The sequence below is a fragment of the Drosophila nasuta genome, chromosome 2L, assembly GCF_023558535.2.
Source record: "Drosophila nasuta strain 15112-1781.00 chromosome 2L, ASM2355853v1, whole genome shotgun sequence".
Taxonomy (NCBI): Eukaryota; Metazoa; Arthropoda; class Insecta; order Diptera; family Drosophilidae; genus Drosophila; species Drosophila nasuta.
In genome coordinates, this window is record NC_083455.1 from 8613472 (window position 1) to 8640235 (window position 26764).

The 26764-nt window shown below is 44.0% G+C and overlaps 5 protein-coding genes and 1 long non-coding RNA gene across 7 annotated transcripts; 2 read left to right on the plus strand and 4 right to left on the minus strand.

Annotated features, from left to right (window-relative positions):
- The first annotated feature begins 625 nt into the window (after positions 1–625).
- On the plus strand, positions 626–1207 carry LOC132794088 (uncharacterized). Its single transcript, XR_009633181.1, has 2 exons — positions 626–764; positions 825–1207. It is a non-coding gene; the product is annotated as an uncharacterized LOC132794088 (long non-coding RNA).
- On the minus strand, positions 825–16013 carry LOC132794005 (WD repeat and FYVE domain-containing protein 3). The gene is given in 21 exon segments (XM_060804248.1): positions 825–3148; positions 3205–3319; positions 3393–3527; positions 3618–3719; positions 3777–3983; positions 4044–4212; positions 4276–5188; positions 5249–5352; positions 5489–6574; positions 6576–7067; positions 7069–7614; positions 7675–8912; positions 8973–10162; positions 10221–10800; positions 10860–11875; positions 11928–13264; positions 13330–13508; positions 13572–13926; positions 14256–14501; positions 14568–14980; positions 15863–16013. Coding segments are annotated over 20 exon segments (10482 nt in total). The 5' UTR covers positions 14874–14980; positions 15863–16013; the 3' UTR covers positions 825–2982.
- Positions 16014–16397: 384 nt separating this feature from the next.
- LOC132790521 (dynein axonemal heavy chain 1) lies at positions 16398–20010 on the plus strand. The gene has a single exon (XM_060799077.1). The coding sequence runs from the start codon at positions 16472–16474 to the stop codon at positions 19664–19666; it is 3195 nt and encodes a 1064-aa protein (XP_060655060.1). The 5' UTR covers positions 16398–16471; the 3' UTR covers positions 19667–20010.
- Positions 20011–20181: 171 nt separating this feature from the next.
- LOC132790531 (tectonic) lies at positions 20182–22852 on the minus strand. The gene is made up of 2 exons (XM_060799089.1): positions 22187–22852; positions 20182–21675 (listed from the first exon to the last, which is right to left on the minus strand). The coding sequence occupies exons 1-2, from the start codon at positions 22850–22852 to the stop codon at positions 20392–20394; spliced, it is 1950 nt and encodes a 649-aa protein (XP_060655072.1). The 3' UTR covers positions 20182–20391.
- LOC132790550 (B9 domain-containing protein 2) lies at positions 22828–23868 on the minus strand. Its single transcript, XM_060799122.1, has 3 exons — positions 23736–23868; positions 23322–23673; positions 22828–22951 (listed from the first exon to the last, which is right to left on the minus strand). Exons 1-3 carry the CDS (start codon positions 23821–23823, stop codon positions 22858–22860), a joined length of 534 nt encoding a protein of 177 aa, XP_060655105.1. The 5' UTR covers positions 23824–23868; the 3' UTR covers positions 22828–22857.
- An 827-nt stretch (positions 23869–24695) lies between these two features.
- On the minus strand, positions 24696–26154 carry LOC132790540 (testis-specific serine/threonine-protein kinase 1). 2 transcript variants are annotated; one of them, XM_060799110.1, is made up of 4 exons: positions 25906–26154; positions 25456–25843; positions 25094–25404; positions 24696–25038 (listed from the first exon to the last, which is right to left on the minus strand). In XM_060799110.1, the coding sequence occupies exons 1-4, from the start codon at positions 25928–25930 to the stop codon at positions 24782–24784; spliced, it is 981 nt and encodes a 326-aa protein (XP_060655093.1). In that variant the 5' UTR covers positions 25931–26154; the 3' UTR covers positions 24696–24781. The 2 variants fall into 2 exon arrangements, with proteins under 2 accessions (XP_060655093.1, XP_060655084.1); XM_060799101.1 differs by having other exon boundaries at positions 25897–26153.
- Positions 26155–26764: the final 610 nt, after the last annotated feature.

Sequence of the window (26764 nt, forward strand, 5' to 3'; positions counted from 1 at the left end):
CGTATATTCGCAATTTTGGGGGTGGAGTTTTGTAAATCGGAGTTTTGGCATGTGGCAAGTGTGGGTCCATTACACAGTCCATTGAGTTGCCCCTGGATATGTGCATACACATACACATTTACGTAGTCGGTCTGTGCCCCAGATCGTAGTATAGTATGTTGCCCCACGCGTGCATAGCCCAGCCCAGTGTCGTCGCTTTTATACTATCCTGCGGTTATATTAACCAGTCAGAATGCAAAGTCATTTGCAGCTACGCCAACGCACGCTTTTCCCCCTTTCATATCCCCTTAACACACCACACGCTGTCATCTCTTCGGTCCTCTCCCCAACTCTTCTCGAGCCCATCAATATGCACTCACACATACGCATACTATGTCGTACACACACATACACATGGGCATGCCAAATTTGCGGCATCAAGAAGTCGCATTTTTTCTATGGCCCGAAATTCCCGGTCTCTACCCCGCCTCGCACAGCGACCCTTCTTTGTATTGTCAATGCATAAGTGTGTGTGAAATTAAGCCACGCCCCTTGCGAAGAAAACTCACCACTTTTGTTGATTCGAACGCATGCGCATTTATTCTTTGCTCACTTCGAATTCAGTTCGAAAATGTTTCGAATTGAAGCTGGCTGTGAATTTCTGTCGACTGAACGTAAATTCATTCCTTGAGCTTATTCCTTTTGAGCACCTCAACCAAATTGGAAGTGTTTTTATTTTATCTTTTTTTTTTTTTGTTTACACAGCCTTGATTTGCCGGCTTCGAGTGAGTAGCCAAATATTGAAGTTAAATCTTCCAATTGAAATCAATTTAATTTACTTGCAGCAGCACCAACCATGGATGGAAATACGCCTTTCTATAATAATCAGCGTTTCACTCCTGGCAATGCGCCATTTAACAATTGTCCCAATGGCAATTGTCAGCGAGTGGAAGCAGGCAGTCAAAGATCTTGTTGTCCTGGTGGTGTCTGCTGTCCAAACGGACGTTGTCCACAACGCGAGCAGGCTCCAAGACAGCAGCAACAGCAGCAACCACAGCATCCGGTTTGGAATTCCAACAATGGACGCTGGCAATAAACAAAAAGTAAAGCGAGTCCGGCAAATCAGTGCACTTATTAAACTAAACACTATAGTATAATTGAAATGACCAACTCTCTCTCCCTTACCGAATGGCTGTTTTGTTAGTAAATAAATATTATATATAATATACATATTTCATGCAAACGAATAAAGAAACTATTTTCTTTTGTTAACATTGTCCATTTTATTAAATCGTATTTGCTTTTTCGCATATTACACGAGCTAACAATAAATATATATATATTTTATTTATAATATTTAGTTTCGGTTTTGTTCGTGTTGGTTTTTAATTTTTTTGCTTTTTCTTTTGTTTTGCAGATGGTGTTTCTCTTTTGTTGCACTTAATTGGCTAGGGAAACGTGTATTTTATTTATTTACTCGTAAAGTTTCTTTATGCTTCTCATTGAAATGTAAGAATTTGTTGCTTAAAGTCTTTCTTTGGTTAGTTGTTGAAATGTTTGATAGTTGTTGTTGTCGTTGAATGTGCTGTTTATTGATGTGCTTCAAGTCTTTTGAAAGTGTGATTTGGATTTATATTCCCCATGAAGCTTTTGGGCATAAAGAGTACAGACGTACATAAATTTATTTATGTTAAGATTGAAATACTTTTGTATATATGTAGCTGTCACATGTATATAATATTTGTAAATTATTATCAATGCAACTGTAGATGCTCTACAAAATACCGAATATCTTTTATTTATTTAACACTACGACCATTTTATTTAGCTAATTTATATTCCTTCTAAATGTCTTTTATTGTTTACTTCGTTATTTGTCTTTCGTATTTACAAAGTTTTCAGTTTAGAATCTGCTGTCATAGCATAAGATTTCAAAAATAAAAACTGATAGTATAAATATTAATTGGAGGGAAATTTAATTCATTTAAGGTGTGTATGGTTGGGAAGGCAAACTTGCTATGACAGCTTGAATTTAATTTCACTAAATATGTCTTTAATTTTTTTTTAGTTTTTATTATATATAATCGATTGTTTCTTTATATCAGTGGAGTTAAATAGCAATTTTGGATATTGCTTTTTTTATTAAGGTTCCATTCATTTTAATCAACATTTATCATTGCTTTTCAGTTAATTGTTCTTATGCATTTGGAAGTAAAGTGTTATTTTATTCAGCTTAATAAGTATTTATCAATTTGTATATTTATTAATATTGATTTACCATTTATTAGAATTTCTGTGTGAGGTTTGTGTGTTGTGTGCTAATTAGGTGTTCTGTCTGTTTATCTGTCAGCCCATTAAAAGTCTGTATCTAAATTTTGTTTGGTTAATTATAATTGATATAAGTGGCGGTGCTTGTTGCGTTATTTGGTAAGCTAATTATTGATTTGTGTTCTGTTCTATCCACTACTGGTACATACATACATTCCCTATAAGTTGTATACTTTTTAAATTTTCGTTTTTCTATAACAATATTATTTTGTGCGCTCATCAGCTTTAATACATGCACAAATTTCGGCGCTAAACACACAAATCAGTTTCGGATATCAAATATTTATATAATTTTACAAGACAATTCAATTACACTTCTACAAATTGTCAATGATTGTAGCGTATATAAGCAATTATTATTGTTTTATTCGGTGTATAATAAATAATGTAAATTTTAAAATATTTATAAAATTATATTGCAACTCGTTTGTTTTTTTTTTTCAATAAATAAATTTAAAATGTATATAAAATCATACAATAACAGCCTTTGGTTGTTCTTAGCGCAAAAAACAATTTTTTGGTTAAAATTAATATAAATAAATACGTATACAAATATAGAATAAATAAGTAGTATTTCGATTAATGCCTTGACGTCTTTTTTTAAGAAAGTAGTAAACGCAATTATTACAATTTGTTATCTAATCGAAGTTACACCTCACGTTCCAAATGACACATTTAATTGTCAAGGGAATTCGTGCGCAACTGACTATAGCAGGCCTGGCAAACCCGAACTGGTTTCAGAATTCGCAGACGCGAAATTTCGGATTCAAAGCGACTGCACTTGTTGCAAAAGACCTGACCACAGTTACGGCAATGATGTTTACGCTCATAAAGAGTGAACCTACGAGGAAGATAATGTTAGTAAATTCGATAAAAGTTATTGCTGATCAAACTTACTTCACATGACATTTGACACATTGATCGGCACCCTCATCCTTGAGCCAATGATCTGCAACTCCACGACCAGGTTGCTCGGTTACGCTCCAGGAGAAAATGCGACCACGTGCATCACCTGCAAATTAGTAAATTACAATCATTAGTTTTAACTTTTGATACATCCCTTTTATTCTCTTGGCGGTACTTACCAACATATAGTATTTTATGGTCTTTGGATACCGTAAGCGCTGTTATGCTAGCCGGTTCGGCGTTATCTTTGCGGTCATAAGCCGTATGCATGGTTAGCTTTGATCTGAACATTAATTGACGTTGCCATTTGAAGCCTGGTAAAAGGGAAAATTCATATTAGTAGCAGAGGAATTGGATGGGGAAAGCATTAATAAAAATAAATATTTAATTATTAAGCTACAAACCTTTTCTTAGCACCTGTTCGCCTCGATGTCTATCATTGTCCAACATGACGAAGCCATCCGTCAAACTGGTGTCCGATTTACTAGGTCGAATACTGTGCTCCTCTGTGAAAACATTGTCATTAACAATTTCATATTAAACAATTTAATTTATTGACTCACCATCAGCTGCTCTTTGATCTGTGCTGCAACCTGGTGCTTCTACCGTAGCTGATTTCATCTCATGCAGCGACTTAGCGCCTGCAATGGAGCTCTTTCGACGCTCCCCTGAAGGTTCCGGTTTGGCATTCGCGTCGGCGGATTTACTGGATTCGTTGCTATGCTGTGATGCCTCCGAGATGCTGCTCTCCGAAGCAGATTTCACTATTTCTAAATAAAGTAGATCATATTTAAATATGTGATATAAAAGGATTTTATCCGGTTACTTACCATGTTCTGGCTCCGGCTGCGAAAGGCTCTTCATTTGTTTGAAAATGTTCATTTTATCAGCCTTATTGTCGTCTACAGATACCGAGTCGGGTTTGTCCTGCGAGGTGACTTCCACGCCCCGTTTAAGCTTACGATCAATGGGCACTTGGGTATGCTCCAGAGACCACATCTAAAATTAAATGGTATTTGATTATAATCCACTATAAATATATAGAAATAGATTCCGACTTACCCTGACTACGCCATCAGTGGAACCTGTCATGACGACATTTTGCTGATCCCATTCACGGATCTGTGAGAAGGCAACACAAAGAATTTGCTGCATGCGATCAGCGCTGCCCACGCACGTATTGACCATCGCCAAGGCGTCACCATTTATGGACCACACATGTAGCCAAGTTGCAGAACAGGTGGCAATTTCACCAGTCAGCTCATTAATGGCCACGGCAGCCACAACACCCGCATGACCACGCAGCTGACGCACGAATGTGAACCGCGACATGTCCCAGACAATCGCAGTGCCATCTCGAGAGCCAGAGACAACGACATTATAAGCTGCGCTGGCAGCCAGGCAAGTGACGGCATCCGTGTGTCCATGCAAAGAATGTCTGACGCTGAGACTCTTGCGATTAGCGTCGAATTTCCAAATGGTCACCACAGAGCTGGTGCCGGCAGTGACAATCATCTTAGCATTCGGACAGGCACAGGTCAGAATCTCACCAGAGTTCTGTGCTGCAGCCTCGGACACAAAGGATGCTCGATCCGTATCGTAGAGACCCACACGCAGTGAGTGATCAGCGAATCCCCAGGCAATATATTTGGTATACGATGGCGGCATCATTACCTTATTCTGCTCCACAGCAAACACGGTTTTGTCTGGCTGCAATATTTGACCCACTGGCCCTTTAAGCTCTTTGATGGGTTGCAGACTGGGCTTCAGATTGTCCAGATTATGGAAAAATAGACGATCTGTTTGCAACACAGTGCTGTTGCCCTGTATCAAGGCTGTCGGATCAATCAGCGCCGAGTGCCGTGAATTGCCCATTTTCTTGGCCGGATGCGCCTTTCTAAACAGCTGCTTGGGTATTTGACCAAAATTATTGATAAATCCAATTGTTGCATTTTTCTTAAGCGGATCATCAATGCTAAAATATGAGGAAAACATTAGTAAAGTATGTTAGGGTTGTTAAGAATATGTTATTTACTTGTAAATGTCCACATTGCCTTCGTAGAAGAGATGATGGAATACATTGACGGCATCTACGGCGGCGGGCCCTTGCTGCTTGCAGCCGAAGATCAAATCGATCCACTGAAAGTACAAAGTAATACTTTAATGGTGGTATATAAAAGAAAATTATTATAATATTGACTACAAAATGTTGGCTCTTAATGTTGAACTATCAGCTAAATACAAATACCTTGTGATATAAATGTAGTCAACTTACCAAATGCAAATGCTGACTAACGTGATCGCACTCGAGAGCACTTCGATGCAGTCGTATGAATTCTCTGGGATCCTGCTTGGCCCACGGCGGGAGAATAACATGATTCAACGTTTCACCATTTTGCTTGGTGCCCAGATCAAAGTTATTAAAGTTACTGAGGAATTCGGGCAGATAGAAGAACTCTGGTATCAGCTCCTTGACATCAGCCATGTTCAGCTTGGATGCCGACAGCCAAGCCTCTTTAATGCTGTGGAACATGCGATCGGCAAGATCAAAATGACCACCTTGAAGTTTGAGAAACGGTTGGGAGAAGGGCTCCAATCGCACCAGATACGAGCACACTATCATGGCCGAACTATAATGGGTGCCATAGTGATACGGTGGAGTTTCACCATGCGGATCATCCCACTCCTTAAAACGTTTCTGGAACTGCTCCAAGCGTTCGTCCGCCTGGGCGCCCATGGGACGTGAGAAGTCGCGGAATGTCTTGGGGTTGGTAAAGTCAAGCTCTTCCGAATCATAGTCGGCGAGAATCCAAGGGAATACCGGATACTGCATGAGATCATTGTAGCTGCGTCCCGCGAGCGTATTCAAATGCATTAGATACTGGAAATTGGAGATTTCGCCACGCACCCAGCGTTGAGTTACCGATGTCTCGCCAATGAGGCCACTAAAAAGACCCGAGGTCTGCTCCACGCTAGCTGTGCGCTTCTGTCCGGCCACTGATTGCTGCGCGTTGTCGTTGAGAGCAGTGGCGAGGGCCAGGAATCGTTGGTTCACCTTGTTGCGCACCTTGCGCGGGAAACTCAACAAGTAGTTGCGTCCATCCTCGGAGAATACCTCTAGGGCAATCGGCTGCAACAGATAGCGACGCTTGTGCACTTCACGAATCTCTTCGTAAGCGAACTTGGAGCACTGCCTCAGCTTGTGGCTAACAGCACGTGATGTGGACGATGTGGTGCCGCCTGAGTTAGGTATGATGGGCTCATAGGCACCTGGAGGTAGGGTGTCAATGTCGCGTATCTCGCGGTTCTTGAGAAGCGTGAAACCGTCAACAATGTAGCAATGTTCCTTTCCGAACAGCAAAAAGACCCTCAAAGGTGTCCAGTCCCTGGACACGAGCACAGCGAAACATGAAGCTGATCTTTTCCTGTTCTTCCAGTAAACGCAAGAATGTCTCGTTGTCGCTAGTCATCGACGTATCTTCTTCCTCCTCGTCATCCTCTCCGGCATTGCCGTCTAGTGATTCCTGCGGATATGGCGCACCGTGTGCCAGTAATTTGGGCGACACAGGTGGTGGGGGTGTTGAGGTGGAACTGCTAGCCTCCAAGCGATGAGGATGACTGCTCGTTTCCAGGGAGGATTGCTGTTGTATGGCATGTTGCTCGGCCTCTGCCAGTATCCTAGGCTGTTGCTGCCCATGCTGGAAATAGAGTTTGCTGTCTAGACTGCTAGCCACCTTGTACTTCAGCTGTCGATTGTCGGCCAACTCGAGTTCAGGTCGATAGGGATAATGCAAATAGAAGACATCGTTACGCATTGTCTTCTTGCGCATGCGATGCGGTCCTTCGGTGGTGTCCCAGTATCCATTTGTCCAGCGTGCAACAGCCACCAGGTCCCCAGAGTCCGCGTTCACGCGTCAGTTCTGTTTCGGATTGCACCCAATCCTGGTAAACATATCGTTGTGTATGCTGCAGCATTTGCTGATATTGCTTCGTGCGCAGCTCCAGCAGATCCTTGATCAATTGCACATGAATGTTAGTGCATTCGTAGGCCGACTCGCGACTCATGTTCGACTTGGTGCGCACCAGTTCATCCTTCTTGACCTTGGTGCGACTGGCTAAGCGGGTAAGTCCACCAGTTACCTTTTGTATCTTGGACTGTATCTGATTGTGCAGCTCCCAGGGCACACGGTACGAGGCTTTGCGTTCGGCTTCTACATAATTAAACCACAGTTTGGAGGCCAGCTCCATCACCTGCTCGCGTGTGGTCTGTAGATCGGGAGCCTTTGAGTTGGCGGGCGGTGGTGTCAACGATATCTTGAAGACCTCTTCGATTGCGGGCTTCTTGCACACATAGAGCTCCTCCCAAACGCGGAAGGCGGCGCCCACAATCAAATTACGACCCTGCAGAAAATTGTTTATTAAATTTTTAAAGATTACTTTGGTAAGCAACGCTTGACTTACCTGCAGCTGATTGAGATCCTCGTCCTTGGGTTCGGTGGTCTCTGTTTGCGGATTCACATGCCAGGTGGTGTTACGACTAGTTGCTGGCTCCAGAATGATCTTCATGTCCGCGGTTAGCTGCAGCAGACAGTATGTGAGACAGCCAATGAACTCGAGCTCATGATTGCCAGCACCAAAGATAAGCAGACGATGCTGTATGATTTTATGCAGCGCCTCTAGCACGCTCATCTGCTCGGCAATCGAGTCGTCGGTGGGACGTGAAAGTAGAAACAGTATGCTGCGATTCAATGAATGGTGCAGCTGCTCTAGTGATAGCGACGACGAACGTCGTTTGGCCTGCGCAATCAGTTTGATGACAAAGTCAAATATATCGTGAGGATTGCGCGTGAGGCATCCTTGCCACAACTTGTCCACAATGCGCGCTGTCAGATAGAAGACATTCGGTGCAATGTGCTGTGTGTGACTCTGTAGCAATGGCACCAAAGGCAGCGCAGCCTGCTCGCCCACCAGCACATCCGCTGCGAGCAGATGATCCATGAGTGCAATGATGATTTGCGTCTGGTACTGCACTTGCAGTGGCAACTCCGCTGTCTCTGGAGCAGCATCCAGTACAAGATCTATTACAGGCGTCGTCTTGCCGTGCATATTTAATCCTAGCGAGTCAACGACAATCACACGGAGAAAGTCTATGATGCACTTGCGCACCGGATGCGCTGTCAGCTTGGGTTGATTGGCCACAGCAGCATGTAGCGCCTCGGGTGGCGGTAGCACAAAGCTGCCGCCAGTGCCGTCGGTAGGCGTGGAAGCGCCACTATTCGGCTCCGACTCACTGCTGCGAGCCTGCTGAGGAAAGAGCACCGCCACGAGTGAGGTGACCACATCGCCAGCCATCATGACGGGCGTAAAATCATTGAGATTTTGATAGAGACTGAAGAGGAGCTGTATGATTGTCTCCGGATGACTATGCAGCCACGAGGCGCATTCTCCGGCATGCACAATGGCACGCACCATGGCCAGCAGCACACAGACGCCCTCGGGACACACGTTAAGCTTGGGTAGCTGTGTGTTGGCCGAGACAGGAGCGCCCCAAAGGAAAGACCAGACCCGATCCAAGTCGAATTTTGTATGCTCTGTGGCGAGCACTTTAACGGGTTGTCCCATGATCAAAGCGGTGACCAGGAAGTACAACTCGGGTACATCTAAATGATGCTGCATCAGCCACTCGAGTAGTTGGAAACCTGTTAAAAGAAAGTGATTACTAAGTGACATTATACGATTGCAATTCATTCGCTACTCACCGGGTATATTCAATGCTGCAGTGCGCACCTCGCCTGCAATTTGTGTGGGCAGATGTTGTATGGTATTTTGTGGTGTGGCTACGATGACGGTGCCAGTGCCATTGGTGGGCCGCTGATTCAGCTGCTGGGCGCCCAGACCAAGCAACTTACGCTGCGAAACCATCTCAGTGAAGCGTAGATAGCCACCATTGTGGGTGGCATCACGGAAACGTACCAGGAAACTCTCATTGGCGCAGATCACCACAAGAATGCGCACAGCAATTATGACTGTTGTGAAGTGAACATGCGGCTGCATGAAGAGGAGCAGCCAATCCATGCCCAGCGTCTTGGAGATGTCGTCACAGATCACATAGTTCACAGTGTTGCGAGGCGTGAAGAGCAATCCATGCAGTAGCGAGAGGCAGCGATTGCGCAAGTAAATATTCTGCGCAAGACCCTCCTGATCATCAATGGGCAGTTTCATGCTGGGCAACAGCACAGCTCGCTCTGCATTGCCATCGACTAGACGCGGTAATTTGGCAGCCACATATTGCCCGAAGAGCAACAGATCCGTGTGCCGTGGTTGTCCGCCCAGCAGCGTCTCCAGCAGATTGAAGAGTATCTCGCGCGTGGAATGATCCTGAATGTGCGTGATGATGTGGAGCAGTTTCACGAGCAGCTGCAGATCGCGCATTATCTTTACATTCTGTTTCTTCTCATTTGATTCCACTACGAGCTCAAGCAAATGCTCCAGCAGCGAGCGCAGCAATCCATTGGGTGCATTGTGCCAAATCTCAAGATCACACAGCAAATCTTGGAAAGCCGTCACATTGGGTATTGCGGACATGTCATGGCCACTGTTCACCGTGCCCACAAGGCCAAAGGTCAAGTGCAGAATGTGCGAGTTGAGCAGATGTTTCTTTTTCTTGAAGAACATGCCTAGTGTTTGATAACAACGCTTGCGATCCATCTCCGCTTGCGCGGCACGATTACTGCGCACCACACAAGTCAAGGCTTTGACGCCAGCATAAAGCGATTCCACATCTTGGGCCATGGCAATGATGCCAAGCAGCACATTGCAGCCGCCCACAGTGTCAATCATCGCAGAGACTGGATGCGGACTAAAAACACGTACTCCCAAATAGCCGACGACAACGCCGCCCAGCGAACGTCCTGCGCCGGCCAAATGACCCGCAGAATTATGCAAAATCCTAAAAAAAAGAGGGATTAATTCAAGTGTCAGCTTATTGAATACTTTTAGTTACTCACTTGATGGGCGTGGCATTCTCGTGCGAATTCATGTTCAGCTGTTTGGCAATGCTCTTGTTGTCTGCCCGACTGTAAACCTTGCGTATCTTGACCAGTGTCAGCTTGGACACAGCCTTGGCATTGAGTCCTAGCAGCACACGATCTTCAGGCACCAGAGGAGCCAATGGCTCCGCCTGTTTTCCTAGCTGTGGCGCCTGCAACGATCCCATGTAATGCGGTCCCAGCTGATAGATTGTTTGCACCGTCTGTTGGGTAAGCACATCTTCCAGCAGATGGCAGACACCCTGCTTCCAACAGAGTCGCGAGTAGCGACGCCAAATGGGTGGTGTGCCAATGTATCCAAAGATCTGTGTCGCCGAGGTGAGATTGGCGCTTGTTGCGCCCGGATGTTGGGCAATATAGTGCAGTTTCTGGGTGTGCATGGGTACGCCATCTAAATAGAGCGATAGACTGGAGTTCTTAAGCACGGCACGATTGAGCACCACGACTAAATTGTGCCATTGTCCCTCGTGCAGCAAATCTGGACACCAGATGCGTGCAATACCATCATCCGAACCCTCCGGCTCCCAATCGCCAATGCCTAGAAAGTGAATAAAGAGTAAGTAATGCTATTATATCGAAATTCAGACGATAACTTACTTTTCCTGGGCGTCACCAGAGTTTCCTGTGTAGAGACCACAATAGCCTTATCCCTAGCAGAGAGAAGAATCGATAAACAAGCCAAATTCTCCTCGCGCGGATTGTGTATGGTGCGCACCAAAGTCAACAGTCGCACACAATGCGGATCCGTTTTGGGATCCGAGAACTTCTCGACACAGAACCACGTGGAATAGCTGAGACCAGTTTGAGGCGGAAAGATGCGATCTCCCGCACCAATGCCGCCAATGGTATTCGCATCAATGGTGCCACCAGCTGTGGCTGTGGCCTGCGGTGCCAGTGATGGCAGATAGAGGCAACCAAAGCCCTCGGCCGACATGTCTAGCTCCACGAAAGGTGGCAGAGTGCTCGAGCCGTGTGCACGAAAGTCTCGCGGTGTTGTCATCGATACCAGCGTCTTAATACGTGTCAAGGGCACTGGGCCACCCTGACGATAGGGCTGCTGGAGATCAATGTCGGCGCAGGACAACGGCTCGCCGAGACGTAGAAATTGCCGCAGTTCGGTGGGCTGTAGCGCCTGAGCGGCCAGTCGCTCCAGTATGTACTGCATGGGCACGTGCAGCGGATGTAGTTCCTCAGCCAGCGCACGACGTGTTAGACGAAGCAGCTGTTCGGCCAGACCATGATCGCACATGATCTGCTGATTACGTTCGTTGCGCACCAGCGATTTGATGATCTCACTGAGGTAAACCTGCAGCTGGATGGCCTGGAGTGGAGCCTCATCGTTCTGCACCCCAGGCAGGAGCTGCAACATGCAAAGCACAACGCCGGGATGCACAATGCGGGGCTCTGGCGTCGGCTGGGTGAGATTAAGCTGGCTGGGGTGCACGGGAGCAGCGAGTTCTTTGCTGGGGGAGCGCGTATGTGGCGCTGGATCAACGAAGAGCGTGATGACACCGCTCAGATTAGGCGACTCAAAGTTGTCCAATGCGATGCTATAAAGCAGGCGGAACACCACGCAAATGTAGCTCAAAGAGCTGGGAATATCGTCGGAGAAGCTGCGAGAAAACATTTGATTAAGTTGCAAATATAAGAGACCAAGAAACTCACTTAAAGCTGAGAATGTCGCCGCTGAAAACATCATGATAGTATTTTAGTAGCGTCTGTTGTGGTTCATAGCTGCCAGTGAAATCCTGTAGCGTGGTGTCGCCGCCAAAGCAGCCGAGTAGTCGCAAAGTATCGCAGAGCGAACTGTTGCAGATCTCCTGATGAAAGAACTTGGCATTCGCCGGCTCAAAGCGCATGGCGGTCGCCAGCGTTTGACAGACGATTTGCAGCAGCAGTATGAGATCCTGTTGGGCAATCCCAGGTTGAGACTGTGCCATGCTGCCGTCCAGTGATACAAAAACGCTGGTCAAATAGACAAAGCCTCCTACTTTGCGGAAAACGGTGCGAGTGCGATGAGAATCCTTGAGACAGCCCAACAGCATGTTCAGTATTTGTATCTTGAACTCCACCTGATGCGGACTGATGCTGTGCATCAGCGACAGAATGTAAAGCATGTCATCGTCACCACCAGCGGAGAGTATCAGCTCTCGGACGATGCCCAGTGCCTGGGGACGGCAATGCTTGAACTTGACCAGCTCATGGATGCACTTAGCACCACCGTATTCTCGAAACAGTTGCGCATTATTGCTGGCGCCGCCGCCAAGCAACATGGTGAGCGCCTCCAGTACATGCTTACCCAGCATGTCAAGCAGATCCTCGGGGTCCTGCTCGGAGGCGGGCTGCACAACAAGCGATTCATCACCATTGGTTATTTGCCGTACATGATCGGCATAACGGTTAAGGCAGCTGACAAAGATCTCGAGAATGCCCACCTCACGATACACATCCTTGAAGACGCTGTTGTGTCGCAGTATGTTGAGCAGCGTCTTCAGACAGAGAATGCTGCACGATGTGGATTGGTTGTGCTTTAGCAGTAAGGAAAGACTGATTAGTTCCTTGCAGGGCACAAAGTTCAATTGAAACACAATAAACTCGAGCAGATCGTAGAACTTCTCCTGAATCTGTGGGCTTTTCTGATGAATGCGTTCCGCAAATGTGCTCAACGTGTGCTCTGATTCGAGTATGAAGTAATTGGCATTCTCTGAGTGATATACACGCGATATGGCGTCCAGTATGGTGCAGCACAACGCTGGCGTTGTGGACTTGAGAAACACTGTCTGCAGCACTTGGAAAGCGTAGACATTGCGCACACAGGTCTCCCGAGAGCTGGCCTGTGGCAGCTGGAAGTTCTGCAGCTTGAAAACCGTGTTGAATTGTGCTGCAGGAGGACGCAGCTCGTAGAAACCGCACATGCAGAGCGATGAGATCATGAGCACCAGGTTGCGTATTGCCGCCTGAATTTCCAGCGTTTGACTGCGCGCATTATCGAATCTACAAAGCGCAGAAAGATATTGATTAGCGAGTGTTTATAGAAACTTTTTTATTTGAGACTTACTTGAGCAAAAAAGTCGCTGAGAAAGACGTAGCCTTGGGAGGCACGAAAGTCGTCCATTAGTATCTGGGATACTTGACTAGAGTCCTTGAGAAAGCAGAAGACGGTGACAAACATTTCGACTATCTCCAACGGATTACCGAACGTCAAACGTTGCATGTTGTCCACGCACAGCGCCATGCAGCCCTTGGCTAAAGACGTGGAAGAGAGCACAGATTAGTATAAACCAATTTCTGCCATGAATGAGTACTTACAATGTATGTAGGTAACAACGGCATCGGTCAGACCGTGTCTTGAGATGGTGGTGAGAATCTCAGCCGCATTCTTGCGCCACACAATGTTCTGCATGGGGCAGGGCGAGGTGATGGCCGAGAATAACAGTGTCAGATCATCCATGCGTGCCAGCTCCTCAGCCGGATACGGATACGAGCAGAGTTTCACCAGCAGCTGCACAAAAACTTTCTGCAACAGGGTGCGACGCTCATGGGCATTGAAGTCACTGACAGTGGCTCCATCTGCCGGTGGCTCATCGTCTTCCACGGGTGGCAGATCGAAAAACAAGTATAAACACTTGACCAGCGTCGAGGGCACGGCTGCAGCTGTCATGACCTAGAAAAAAATAATACTTGTGGTTACTTCAAGGGAACTTCGAATGGGGAATGCGTCAAAGAGATAAGCAGCAAGGCAAGTAAATGATCGGGTTTCATAATGCAAGCGCTGAATGTATAGATGCAGAACATTGGAAACATGACTTTTGCACAAAATATGATGCAATTTGCAATTAAAATAAAAGTAATTATCCTACAATGATGATGATGAAAGTGTACAATATTAATAAATATTTGGATGACTCAAAAATTATTATCAATTATTATTATTATAGAATGCAGTTAAGTTACACCTTCCTAGCCAAAAGTTATTTCCACTATATCGCTCACCTGAATAAGCGAAACATCGCCGTTAGCCAAGAGATTCAGTGTGGCTAGCAGCAGCCAGCCACTGCTGGTATCCTCCGTTGTCTCTACCTCCAGGAACTTGACAATCGCTATGGAGGCGGCCTCAGTGCTTTGATTAGAGGCGCGTTTCCGGATTTCGCTGACCATGAGGCGCGACACTTGCTGACAAAAGGCGACGACATCCCAGAACTTTTCACTCATGTCATTGGCAGGGCAGCTGCTAAACACCTGTTGCGTTAATTGCAAAATAATTATATTAGTTTAATATATGATAATTAAATTGACATTCATTACTTTGCAGAAGAGAGGCAACATTTCATAGAGCTTGCCATCGCGTTCGGTTTCACTGAGCGGCTCCTTGGGATGCGTGTATTCGTTGAAGAGCTTTTTTAATGTGGCCAGACTCATTTGTATGCGTGCATCGAGCAGTGCATCCTCAGCAGAAACAGAATTAGAAGAAGCAGCAGCGGCGCCACGTCCGTTAGCGTTGTTGCTGCTATTATTACTGGAATTTGTATTGCTGCCGCCACTGCCTGTAGCATTGACTGCGCTGCCGCTGCCAGCGCTAGCAGCGCCCCGCAGCTTTCGCATAACATTCATTCCTTAGCCGTGTGTGCGAGTGAGTCTGCTCTGTGTATGTGTGAGCTCGCTGCTGTTGAACGTTGTTGTTGTTGCTGCTGGTTTATTCTATTTTGCTGGTTTTCAAACTGGAAATGCGCACAACAAAATTGTATTATTTAAATCAATTGTTTGCTAATCACATCATCATCACCATCAACGCTTATTTGACATTCTATTGCCTTCTAAAAAACACAAATTGCACCCGCTTTAATTAGCGTCTCCGTTGTAGTCTGTGATTCACCGGCGGTCAATTTGCTGAACTGCTCGCACTTGTTTCGCACACTTGAAATCGTTGTTGTTGCTTAAGCAAATGAAATTTTTTTGCTGAGCTTTTTAAAGCGCAATGTTTACACACACATATACTTGCAAACAAAGTAAACGAACGTGCGAACATTGGCCTCATGTGTGTGTGTGCATGAGGATATTGTTATTGATGTGGGTGGGAGGTAGGAAGAGAAGCACAAACAAGAGGAAATGTTTAAGCGTGGGCGAGTTCAATTGGGGTTAAATAAAGCGAGTGCGAATACTTTAGCAGCAAGCTTATCAATAAATCAAGCACAAATATTTACACTTATTTCAATTGCGCACAAACAATAATAATAATAACAGCAACAGCTGTTTGAAGTTTACTCAACACTCAGTCAGAGCTTTATTACTATTGCCTTTTTCTCGCTGCCAACGCATTTGGGCCAAAGTATCTATAATAGCAGAAGAAGCAGCTGAAAACGGGCACAACTACAACTAACGGCTGTTCGTTTTCTGTTTTCCTGATTCCACGCACATTCTTTACGCGCTCTTTGTTTTGCTCGTTTCAATCGCGATGCTACGACAAAATTTATTGATTTTTCTGCTCTCTTTTTTTCGCTTGCTCTCTCTTTCTCTGTCTAGTGAAGCACCATCACTTGAACACAAATTTGCAAATTTTCACACGCATTTTTCGCGCTGTTTGCATAACTTTTCGCACTTACTTTTGCAACACATGTTTAGCATGATTCTTGCTTGTTGTTTTGATAATATTTTTATGATTTAATTCGTTAAATTTCACATTGAAAAACTCATTTTTATTATTTAGTTGCATACGAGTGTTTAGCGTAAACGTGACCGTAAGTTAAATTTTCAAAATACACTAATTTATGTCAATAAATATACCAATTCCACAATGACTGGCAATTAAGAAACATGTGAAGTTCCGCCTTATGTTTGCAGCATTCATTCATTTAAATTGTAATATTATTATTTAATTATTTATCTTAGTGAGAAGCCCTAAATGTTTAAATTCGCATGCTGCTCTACGCGATTTCCAATAAGATTTCAAATGTAAATAGCCGGCCAGCTGACTGTGTTGTAAAACGCATTTGGGCGTCTGCAGCGTTGCCACTTCAATATAAATAGAACTCGCGCTGCCATATCATATACAAGTTATTTGGCGCGAATTTAAAATTTAAATTTAACTAAAGAATATATATTTATATTGTAAAAAGACCTAAAGTTAGATATGAATTAGAAAACTGTCATGTGCTTTAGTGTGCATGACAGCAAAATAATTTAAATATATTCTGGATCGTCAAAAATAAAAAATGGATCGTATGTTGTCGATTGATGATGGCTCCATGGTCATATCGGATGACCCGTCCAAGTCCAGTTCCGGCTCATCCAGGGCAGTCTGCATAATGCCTCCACGTCCCGGCACCGCCTCGAAGAACTTTAAAGAGCTGCTCATACCACGGGATCAACTGACGCCGGTCACATTCCCCATTCAAGAGGCACAACGCTGGCTCACTTTGGTGGGAAAATTCGATAAAGTTTACCGTTTTCCGCTGCCCACCATACTACCAAAAGTCATACAGACGCGCTTTGTGCCCAAGGGCGAGATCCCCAAAGATGTGGCGGTCGATCGACGACGTCGTCAATACGCCAAAATGAATCTCGTCGAGGAGCTAAAGAAAGCGGGTTTAACAGACGATGTGCTACAGCCCACCGAGGAGCAATACAATCTGATGTCCGAGTTTGCATTTCCCCACAAGTTCCCGCTAAGTTTCTTCGATGACAGTAACTACGACATCAGTTCGCCCGAAGCCTGGTTCGAGTTGGGCATCGTTGGCGATGTCCACTATCCTTTGCCAGCTCGCGCTTATCTTCCGTACAATCGCAGTCTGCGAAGTTGCCGTTGGGCTCTGGCTGCAGTGACTGCTTACAATCCCAAGACGGATCTCTGGACACTCGTCTCGCTGGAGGATGAATGCAGCTACGATGTACCCAAGTTGCAGTTCATGTTTCTCGCCGAGGATCCGCACAAATACATTCAGCGCCTGAAGTCGGCGATTCATGAGCGGCACAAGGGCGAACAGTTGATGCTGATGGAGCTGATTGTGGACTGTGTGCTACACGATGACATCGAGTCCACCACCTTCCAGAGTTTTAAGCCGATTGAGGAGATACTGCAGCAGTCCAAGGTCTCCGAGCAGTTCAAGCGTCGCCTTCGTTCGGAGGTTAATATTGTGTTTGAGCGTCTGATGGCGCTTTATGAGTTGGAACAGTTCATCATTCAAATGCCGAAGGAGTTTCCGCAATTCCGGAATATTTCCCTGAAGGAATTTATGCCCACAGCTGCTCGTGAGGACTTCGCAGATCGGGAGCGTCGCGAATTGCAATCCTTGGGTCTGGACATCAAGAAGAAACGCTACGGTTGGCTGCGGGCGAGCCTCTTTTACTACGTCGGGGGCATTGAGGCTATGATGGGCGTGGCAACCGAGTGCCAGCAGATCGAGCGTCTTTCGGTCTTTGTTTGCAATTTCAACAAGCCGACAGCTCTCGTGGACTTTATGCAATCGCAGGAGGCGCACAGCGATAGTGTGGCCACGTTTCTCAAGGTGTACTGGCCACAACAGTTGACCACAGTGATAACCCTAGTGCTCAGAGCTCTAGGCAAAGGTTGGCTGGACATTTCGCTGAAAAATTGGACGGTGTATGAGATGTGTAAGATCTCGAGGTTTCTGCTGCAGGTCAAATTCCGCATGCAGGAGTCGATGGAGGTCCTGTTGCTGACCTCGCTGATAAATTTTAGCAAACTTGTGTGTGATCCTTGCATTCAATTTCTGTCATTGAAGAACAACTACAAGTGGACAAGTGATTTTATTGAAACAGAATTTCCCTATGCGAAGCCCGTGTTCGCCTTGACCATCGGCATCAATGAGGATCGTAAAGTGTTTTATTCCACGCATCCAGATGAGTTTCAGCCTGCGTTAATGGACATCTTCAAGCGGGGATTGGAGAAGACGGCAGGAGTGCGCATCATCGATGCGGATGTTATGACTAACATGAAATTTGCCCGAAACCTATTTATATTAACAGTTGAACTCATTGAGGAAGCGTTTATTGTACAAAATGAGCTGATGAAACGTTGCTATGCTTTGGCGGTGTTGCCTTTGAAGGCTTATGCGCGACATTACGAGAGATTCATTGACTTTTATCTGCTCAATTTGGTGGAGTTTATGAAGGATTATGCTGCGGCCAAAAAGCCTTCGTCGCAGGTCAAGCGAGATATCATCGAGTTCAAGCGACAGAAGGACGAAGTTCGTCAAATATTGCCTGCTTTCATCACCATCGGACCGTTCTACATCAATGTTGACACGATGAAGCAGTTTCTGGTGAAGAAGTACATCGATCTGGTACGTCGCATCTTTGAATACTACGTGGATCGCATGTACGAGACAAATGAATTGATACTCGAACGGTGTAACGAGGTCTTCCATCGCATTGCCAGGCGTCCGATGAGCATTGAACATTTGTTTGAGATACGTGATTATGCTTTAACAGTGCCGGATATTGTGGATGAGATCAAGGCTGAAATACAGGTCATGTGGCTCGAGTATGACATGTTGGATAGCTTTTTTTACAATCTGTCCGATCATCAGTTCGCCATGAAGTGGAATGCCTTCGCCTGGCCGCATCAGATCATGGTGCGTTTATCCACGCTGAAGGATGAACAGAAACTGGACATAGAGGAGTTTCTGCGTCAGCATTACAGCGAATGCCAAGGCTTCGAGGAACGTCTTGAGTCGCTCAATGACGAGGTGCAAGCTTACTCGCTTGTATTCAATCCTAGTCGAGCGCAGGAAACCTCAGTTGACATTAAAAAGACCTGGGCATTGATCAGGGAACTGGAGAAACTCGGACGCACATTGCAGTTTCGACAGGAACTTTTCGAACTGGAGCCGCTTTCCACGGAGTTTTTGACCAGCATCATAGACAGTTTTCAGCCCTACAAGAAATTGTGGTACGCTTGCGCCAACTTTCATAAGCTGGAGGATGCCACATTGGGCAATCCCATTGCACAACTCGATCTCGATGAGGTGTGGACAACTCTGATGAAGCTGCGCAATGAACTGGTCGAGTCCCTAGAAGACTTTAGCGAGAAGTCCGAGATCATGGATGTTGCAAACGTGTTTATAGGTAAGATCGATGAGTTTGTGCCCGTTTACAATAGTGTTAAGGATCTGCGCAATGAGAACTGGATGTATCTGCATTGGATGGAGCTGAGCAAAGTCGTTGGCACCGAAATCAAGTATTCGGTGGCATTGAACTACATGTATTTGGTGCGCAAGGGCATCCTCGGATTTCTGCCCGAAGTGCACGAGATCTCCCTGAGGGCTACCGATGAGGCGGAGGAGATTCGCAAGGCCATCGAAGAGGAGGAGCGTCGCAAGCAGGCCGAACTCGATGCGCTGCTGATGCGCAAACAGTTGCGCAAGTGCCGCAGGGATATTCTTTAATTGGATGCATAAAATCTGCCACACTGCAGGAAAAATTACCCCTACAGAAAAACTTTGAATATTTAAAATATTTAAGTTAAATAACTTAATTCTGATAGCAGATTGTCAGCTTCACTTATTAATTATACCAATTCCAGCAGTCAAAAAAGGTTCAATACATTTATTTTCAGTTACTCAAGCTTATTTTAACCCTAGGGAAGAATGAAGTCAAGGGTACTGATCGGTTTACGGACGAAACATGGTAGACTGGGAGCACATATTCACAAATGAAATGTGTGTTAGCAAGACTAAGATAAAATCCTCAGTAAGCGTCTTAGCTAAATGTCGTGTCTTGGCCTCATACGAATAAAAATTCATAAATTCATTTAAGAAGTATTAAGGTACTGTGGTAGAACTGTAGGTTCACAGCAGGTATAACAGATCCTATAAGTTTTTGCAACTCTTTACCCCAATTGGATTTCTAGGAAAATAATGAATTTTCTATCATTTGAAAATTACGCTTAATACATAAACTTCCATGAGCATCATCATCCAAAGGAGATCTTAAGTTCTCACTTGTCTTTCGTTTATTGGTTTTGCAGTAACTAATTTAAAATATAAATCAATCTGTAGGAAACAGTCCATTGTCTTATCTTTATAACCGGAAAGTCGCTTATAAAGTTGCTTACTTAGCTGAAATGCCAGCTCACTTCAATTGTTCAACTCTTCAAGCTATTCCATTACGTTTATTGAACTAGCAATCGAATGCTTGTAGATATAACACAAGCCAATCCGCTTGAGAGGAATAGCGAACTTGCTGTATTTTGCTGCTGCTTGAAGAACATGACGGAGACCGCCAAGGGCAACTCGATCAACTGATCGCCCGAATCGAATTCCAGATCGTGTCGTTGACCCATCATCAATCTCGCATGACGCAACACATTCTGGTGCGGCACATGACCTTCGAACAGTGTTAGTTCTGCCACGTGGAACTCATAGCTGACGCTGAGTATTATGTTGCGACAACTCAGACTTTGCTGCTCCTCATTGTAGAGGCCCAGGATGGGCAGCTGACCATCCATGTGGCTAAGTTGGAGTGGCAGCCACTGATCCGCTTGTGGTTTGCCCAGCTGCGAAACCAATACTTGATTCAGTTGCTCCAAGCGAGTGCAATTCTGTGGCAGCAATTGGCGCCAAATGTGAGCCTGCAGCTGCTGGCAATATTCCGTATGATTGTGCAACACAATTGGCGCCACTTCACGTAGCTGGCAATGCTTGGCGAGATCCACGCCAAAGCCAACAGTGGAACGACTCTGTTCGCAGAGCGTTAGCCAGTGATGAGTAAGATTAAGTGGCATCTGATCGCTGCTGTTTTGTGGCTGCCACGTGGAGAGTAGAAGTGGCGCACCTTGCAGATAACCAAGTGGACCCGAGTTGGGTTTGGCCAAGTCTGATGCTGCAGTTGCCGTTTTAAAGTTCAGTTCGTAGTGCAGCCAGAGTGGATCATGTTCCTCCAATGCACTTGCTTCCTTTAGCACCAATTTGGCTGACAAGATGTGTGTGTAATTGTGCAGCAACTTCAATTCAATGCTGTCCACGCTGATGTCCAGTTGCGTCTCATTGCAATGCATTTGTGGCTGCTGCAACAGTTGTTGGCATATTTCTATGTCTATGCCCTGTACTTCCTGATCCTCTGGGTCGAAAGGTTTTGCTAGTAACTGATGGCTGCTCGTCAGATTGAGTAATGTCCAGAGGTGGCTCTGCATTTCTAAGGCATCACTGAGCTTGCAGCTGCTTCTCATGGGTTCCAGATGACGCAGCGCCTGCTTCAATTGACAGTTGGCGCTTTCATAGGCCAAGGGCAGCTCAAAATCGGACAACTGTTTGGTCTCTGCTTGCCACAGCTGCAGCGCCTGTCCGTATTTGTAGTGGGTCGTAGACTGGGAGGATTGAACAAGCTGCTCCTCGTAGCCAGTTAGCTGCTCCGGCCATTTGTTGTACTGTTCCGCATCGAAGTTGTTGCTGAGTGGCTAAGAACAAGGCGATATGTTATTACAACAACAAGTATAATGCACAAATATGAAAGATTACTCGTATTATTTACTATACATAATTTAAATGAATAATCGAATAGTACCGTGTGTAATTAGGATATTCTATAAGCTACGATAGGCGTAGGCGTTATTATTCTACAAAAAAAAATTAACTCTTGCTGGATGTATAGTGAATAAATTAAAAATAAATTTCAAGGAAACTATTTCTAATCATTAGTTGAATATACGGTACATAAATCTATTCCTATGAAACTTTAGAGAATAAATAAATACATTATTAATACTTTGTAACTTTTCTCAAATAAATAAAAAAAATGACATTATGTATTTAACAAATTATAGGAAGGATCATTTTGGGAATGAAAGGAAAGAATACAAAATAAACAAATTTCATGTTACGTATTGTAAAAATAAAAATGTTATAATGAATTTATTGTAATACACTTATTCCTCTTAATTACTTTTCTCACAAAGTGTTGTTTCTTACCTCTGGCTTCGCTGGCTTTGTGTTGCTGCGAAAGACGCAAAGCCATCCATCGTGGAGCTGGCAGGTGGGCAGTCCATGAGTGTACTGAAAGTCCTCAAGACGCGTCTGCAGCTGTGGCGCCACCGACGATTGCAAACAGTTGAAGACTTGCAGCGTCTCTGCAGGACAATCGCGATCACAGCAGCAGTTAATTTCGCACAGCTCCGATTGCAAATCGCACTCGCAGTAGTAGAGACGATTGGCTTGTCGAGGTGGCACAATAGTTGTCTGCACTGTGGTGGCATTTATGACCTCAGGAGCAGCAGTTGTTGTTGAGGTGCTGCTCGTTCTCCTTGGAGCTGTAGTTGTGGGAGTCTTTGAAGTTTTGCGAGGCGGAAATGTCTGGGCAGGAGTGCTGACAGCTTCGGACCACGACGGACTGCTGGTGGCAATCGCATCCAAGTTACTAGTGGTCAACGGGGCCTCAGTTGATGGTGTTGAAGTTGAAGTTGTAGATGATGATGTAGTTGATGGTGTTGTAGGTGATGATGTTGCGGTTGATGTTGTTATTGGTGTTGCTGGAGTTGTGGTTGTTGTTGTTGTGTTTGTATCCAAATCCTGTGAGATGCCTATTTTAATGCAGCTCACAGGCGCAAGGATTAGGCAGAGGAAGAGCAGGGACACCATTGCCTTTACTTGAACTCCACCCCGTAGTCTTCAAATTTGCGAAAGATCAAGTTGAGCTCCACTAGAACTTTACCAGAACTGCGAGTCTGCAATTTGTATCTGCAAAATACATTTTTATATTTTATTCCTATGAAATTAATATATTTAAGATTATTATTATCAGAGTTAGAGCAAGATAATAAATAATCCTAATTCTGACTTGGTTTGAAGGTTTTTCTTTTACAAAGTAATACATTAATGCAAGTAAGTTGTAAAGCAATATGCATTCCCCTTGATAGAAATAAAAATATAATATATTTTAAATTAAAAACGTAATATAAAAATTAAGAGTAAATACATATAATATAATATCAATGAAAATTACGACTTCAATGGTCGAGTTTATCCGGTTAGTATTTTATAACCATATACTTACATATGGATCAACCCCCTAGTGTTTAAAATTATATATGAACACAGAATTTCTTACCGCTCGACGCCCGAAAAAAGCAGATCGGTTTTGCTGAGAGCTGCGCCGCCACCTCCAAATCGTTCTCTAATACTTTGCCACCAGGTGCTTGGCGCAATCTTCCAAGTGTTTATCTCAAGGCGATGGTTGCCCGGCGTTGTAGGGATGTGGGCAAAGCCGTAGCCAACTGGCCAGCACTGTTGCAGCACGTTCACGGCGTACACTTCGACGAGGAGGCGTGGCCAGCCTTGAATGGCAGCGGCACAGAGATGCACGTCCAGAGGTTGGGCAAAGTCTGAGCAATTCTGCAGACGATGGCTGACAACGTGTGTCTGTCCCTGCACCTCGCCCTGAATCAAGCGCCAAGAGTTGCCTGTGAGTTGCGTACAACAAATTAGCGAAAATTATAGATTAATAACTTGTTCTTCTATTTACCGCTTTGCAGACTCCACTTGCAGAATAAATGTGGTTCGTCAAAATCAACAGCTTTCAGTATTTGTCCAATTATATGCACTTCCGCCATGAATTGCTTTTATTTATGTAATTCATTTAACAGTCCATTCAAGAATCACATCAAAAACAATAATTGTTTTGGCTGTCAGTTTTGCAGGCGTTGACAAGGCAACCGAATGTGGTTGCCATGGCAGCCAAATAGTATTTTGTGGTAAAGTGGTTGAAATTAAGCGTTTAAATTTAAATAAATATTTAATTTAATTTAATTAAATTCACGTTTAACATAAAGTTGTCATAAATGTTGAATGGATTTTTAAATTTATGCGCCATCTTTAAACAATGTTGACATCATCGATAAGATATCGATAATTTTTAAATATTTAAAAGCTCATTTTATATGGCAAATTTTGTTTATTTTATTGCAAAGTAATTAAAATTGTATTTATTATATATTGAATATCGAATATTTAATACTTTTAAGTTGGATCAAAAACTTCATATTTATTTAAAAATACAAGTTTGTTTTAAAGGAGTGCAAGGCAAAGCTTCGGCTTCCAATTGTGGTGGCTTGTCGATATGTTTTGTAACGTCAAGCAAACTACGTAAGGCAGAACAACGTATTACTTTATTACTTTAGGGGTGGAAGTTGCATTTCAAATGTAAAACCGTTACAATATTGAGACAAAAATACAGGTTAGGTTTTGATAAACTCATTATTGCATTGCCTGTTCAGGTTGCTCAAAATGTCTATATATATGCAAATTCAATTAAATTAGTATGCACATATTTACATACATACATATAATATGTATGATGTCTGAAAGAATGGGTAAAAATACGTTTGCTTTTTGGGTTTGCAACACGACTCTTAAACCGCGGTTTTGAGCATTTGTGTCTGTTCATTTTATGTAATTGTTCACCCCATAAAAATCTGTACTAATTTACTGGCTCAATTGAGCAATTTATTTAACTTAAAAATTTGTTTCGCTTTGGATACGTCAACGGCAAATAACTGAACTGAGCTAAGGCTATTTATTTGTGAACCACGGATCGTCCTTGATTTGCGGTATATTGTAGCGCATTTTAACGGGCGCCAATATATGCATTATCATATGCTTGCATTCACTTGTGGCCATCGGGTTTTTGGGGAACACCAGCGATTGGTTGATACGCTTGAGCAGAATGTGCACATTGGAGCCATCGTAGGGAAGACGACCGAAGACCATTGCATAGCATACCACGCCACAGGCCCAAATATCCGACATGAATGGATCGTAAGCAATACCTGACAATGGAGAGAAATAAATCTCGAATGCCAAATTGGTATAAATGAGATTTACCTTTCAAGATTTCGGGACTGGCGTAAGCATAACTGCCGCAAAAGGTTTTCGAGAGCACCACTTGGTTTTCAGCGGTACGTGTATCTTTGCGTGCGAATCCAAAATCGATTAGTTTGATATTCCAGTTCTCATCCAAGAGCAGATTCTCACACTTGATATCGCGATGTACAACGCCCTTGCTGTGAATATACTCAATGGCACTGATCAACTGTCGGAAGAGTGTGCGAGACTGTGGCTCATCTAGAAATTTCTTCTCCCTCACATAATCCAGCAACGTGCCATTTTCCGCCAGTTGCATGATTAAATAAACTCTGTGTATTCATTCTTCATATTGGGAATTGGTAAAATTATCATTCACTTACCTGTGACTTGTCTCAATGCTCTGATAGAAGGTGATTAGATTCTCATGATGCAATCCTTTAACTGCCTCGATTTCGCGTGGCAGAAACTTTTGCGTGTATTCAGTTGGTGCCTTCACCTTCGAAATGATCTTAACGGCAACACGTTTGCCGTATTCCTCGGAGAATCCAATCTTAACCTTCGCATAGTTGCCAGTGCCAATCACCTTGCCCAGTATGATGCCATGCTCCTCGAGTATCGTTTTCTGTGGCTTCGCCTTGTCCTCTTTCACCTGCGATGGCACGGGTTTGGCCGGTGCAGGCCTATCGTTATTAAAGGTGTAGACTTTCTGCTCTTGGCGACGACCTGAGGCCTGATCTGTTACTAGATCTTGCGATGAGCTAGCAGCCACTGCAAAGTAGAGAGATCTTAGTGAAATAATTGTTCGGCTATTCAGCTCTCACCTGGGTCACCCTTTCGCTTTGGCGCTGTCGCCATTTAAAATGGTCCAAAAGTTCTTTTTTGAACAACCTCAGCCAGGATGTTACTGTACGAGTTGACTGCTGCCGTGTATTTATCAAAGAATCATTGAGAATTTTACTTCTGCATTCTTAGTATTACAAAACTAGCACATTTTACAAACCAAATATATTTTATCGGCAAACTATTCTGACATATTTCGAAACATATGAGAATTTTGCTTTCAATTACGATTTTAAATTACACGCCCAGCATGTTTATTCGATGTGTGTTTAACTTTTTTCGGAATAACTATATAATAAATTTGATGAATAATTGATTTTTTAAGAACCCAAACATTCCACAAAATTTAGTAGTTAGAGCATTGTCTAGAAGAAAGATCCAACTCACTTCACTACACATTTAATCAAATCATGCGCATTTTATTTTTTAATTATTTCATAATCTCTTCAAATTTGAAAATGTATAAGAATAGAAATAATATAAGGAGTAATAAGAGACCTTTTAAGCCCGCTACTTATAGGATAGAATGGTATTATAACTTTGCGCTTCCAGGAAGTGTATGTAACAGCCAGAAGGAGGCATTTCCGACCTCATGAAGTATATAAATCCTTGATCAGCGTCAACAGCTGAGACGACGTAGGCATGTCCGTATGTCTGCTGCTCATATGAACACCTAGATCTCAGAGACTATATGAGATAGCGCTATAATTTTTACAGCTCTTGTTATGTTTGCGCGCAGATCAATTTAATTTGAAATTTTTGCAACGAATAATTTTTGGTACACACATTTTTTAATTTTTATGATTTCTGAAAATTTGGTTGCGATATCAATATACCAAATGTAGCCTT

What these genes read in the sequence shown, in the direction of transcription:
- LOC132790521 (XM_060799077.1), top strand. Translation starts at nt 16,472, where the DNA reads ATGGATCGTATGTTGTCGATTGATGATGGCTCCATGGTCATATCGGAT.
- LOC132790540 (XM_060799101.1), bottom strand. Translation starts at nt 25,930, where the DNA reads ATGGCGACAGCGCCAAAGCGAAAGGGTGACCCAG. An exon ending in AAAGCGAAAGGGTGACCCAG is followed by an intron (nt 25,844 to 25,896) that starts GTGAGAGCTGAA and finishes TCTACTTTGCAG; the next exon opens with TGGCTGCTAGCTCATCGCAA. An exon ending in AGCATTGAGACAAGTCACAG is followed by an intron (nt 25,405 to 25,455) that starts GTAAGTGAATGA and finishes ATGAATACACAG; the next exon opens with AGTTTATTTAATCATGCAAC.
- LOC132790550 (XM_060799122.1), bottom strand. Translation starts at nt 23,823, where the DNA reads ATGGCGGAAGTGCATATAATTGGACAAATACTGAAAGCTGTTGATTTT. An exon ending in CAAGTGGAGTCTGCAAAGCG is followed by an intron (nt 23,674 to 23,735) that starts GTAAATAGAAGA and finishes CGCAACTCACAG; the next exon opens with GCAACTCTTGGCGCTTGATT. An exon ending in CTTTTTTCGGGCGTCGAGCG is followed by an intron (nt 22,952 to 23,321) that starts GTAAGAAATTCT and finishes TGTATTTTGCAG; the next exon opens with ATACAAATTGCAGACTCGCA.
- LOC132790531 (XM_060799089.1), bottom strand. Translation starts at nt 22,852, where the DNA reads ATGGTGTCCCTGCTCTTCCTCTGCCTAATCCTTGCGCCTGTGAGCTGC. An exon ending in CAAAGCCAGCGAAGCCAGAG is followed by an intron (nt 21,676 to 22,186) that starts GTAAGAAACAAC and finishes CCTTGTTCTTAG; the next exon opens with CCACTCAGCAACAACTTCGA.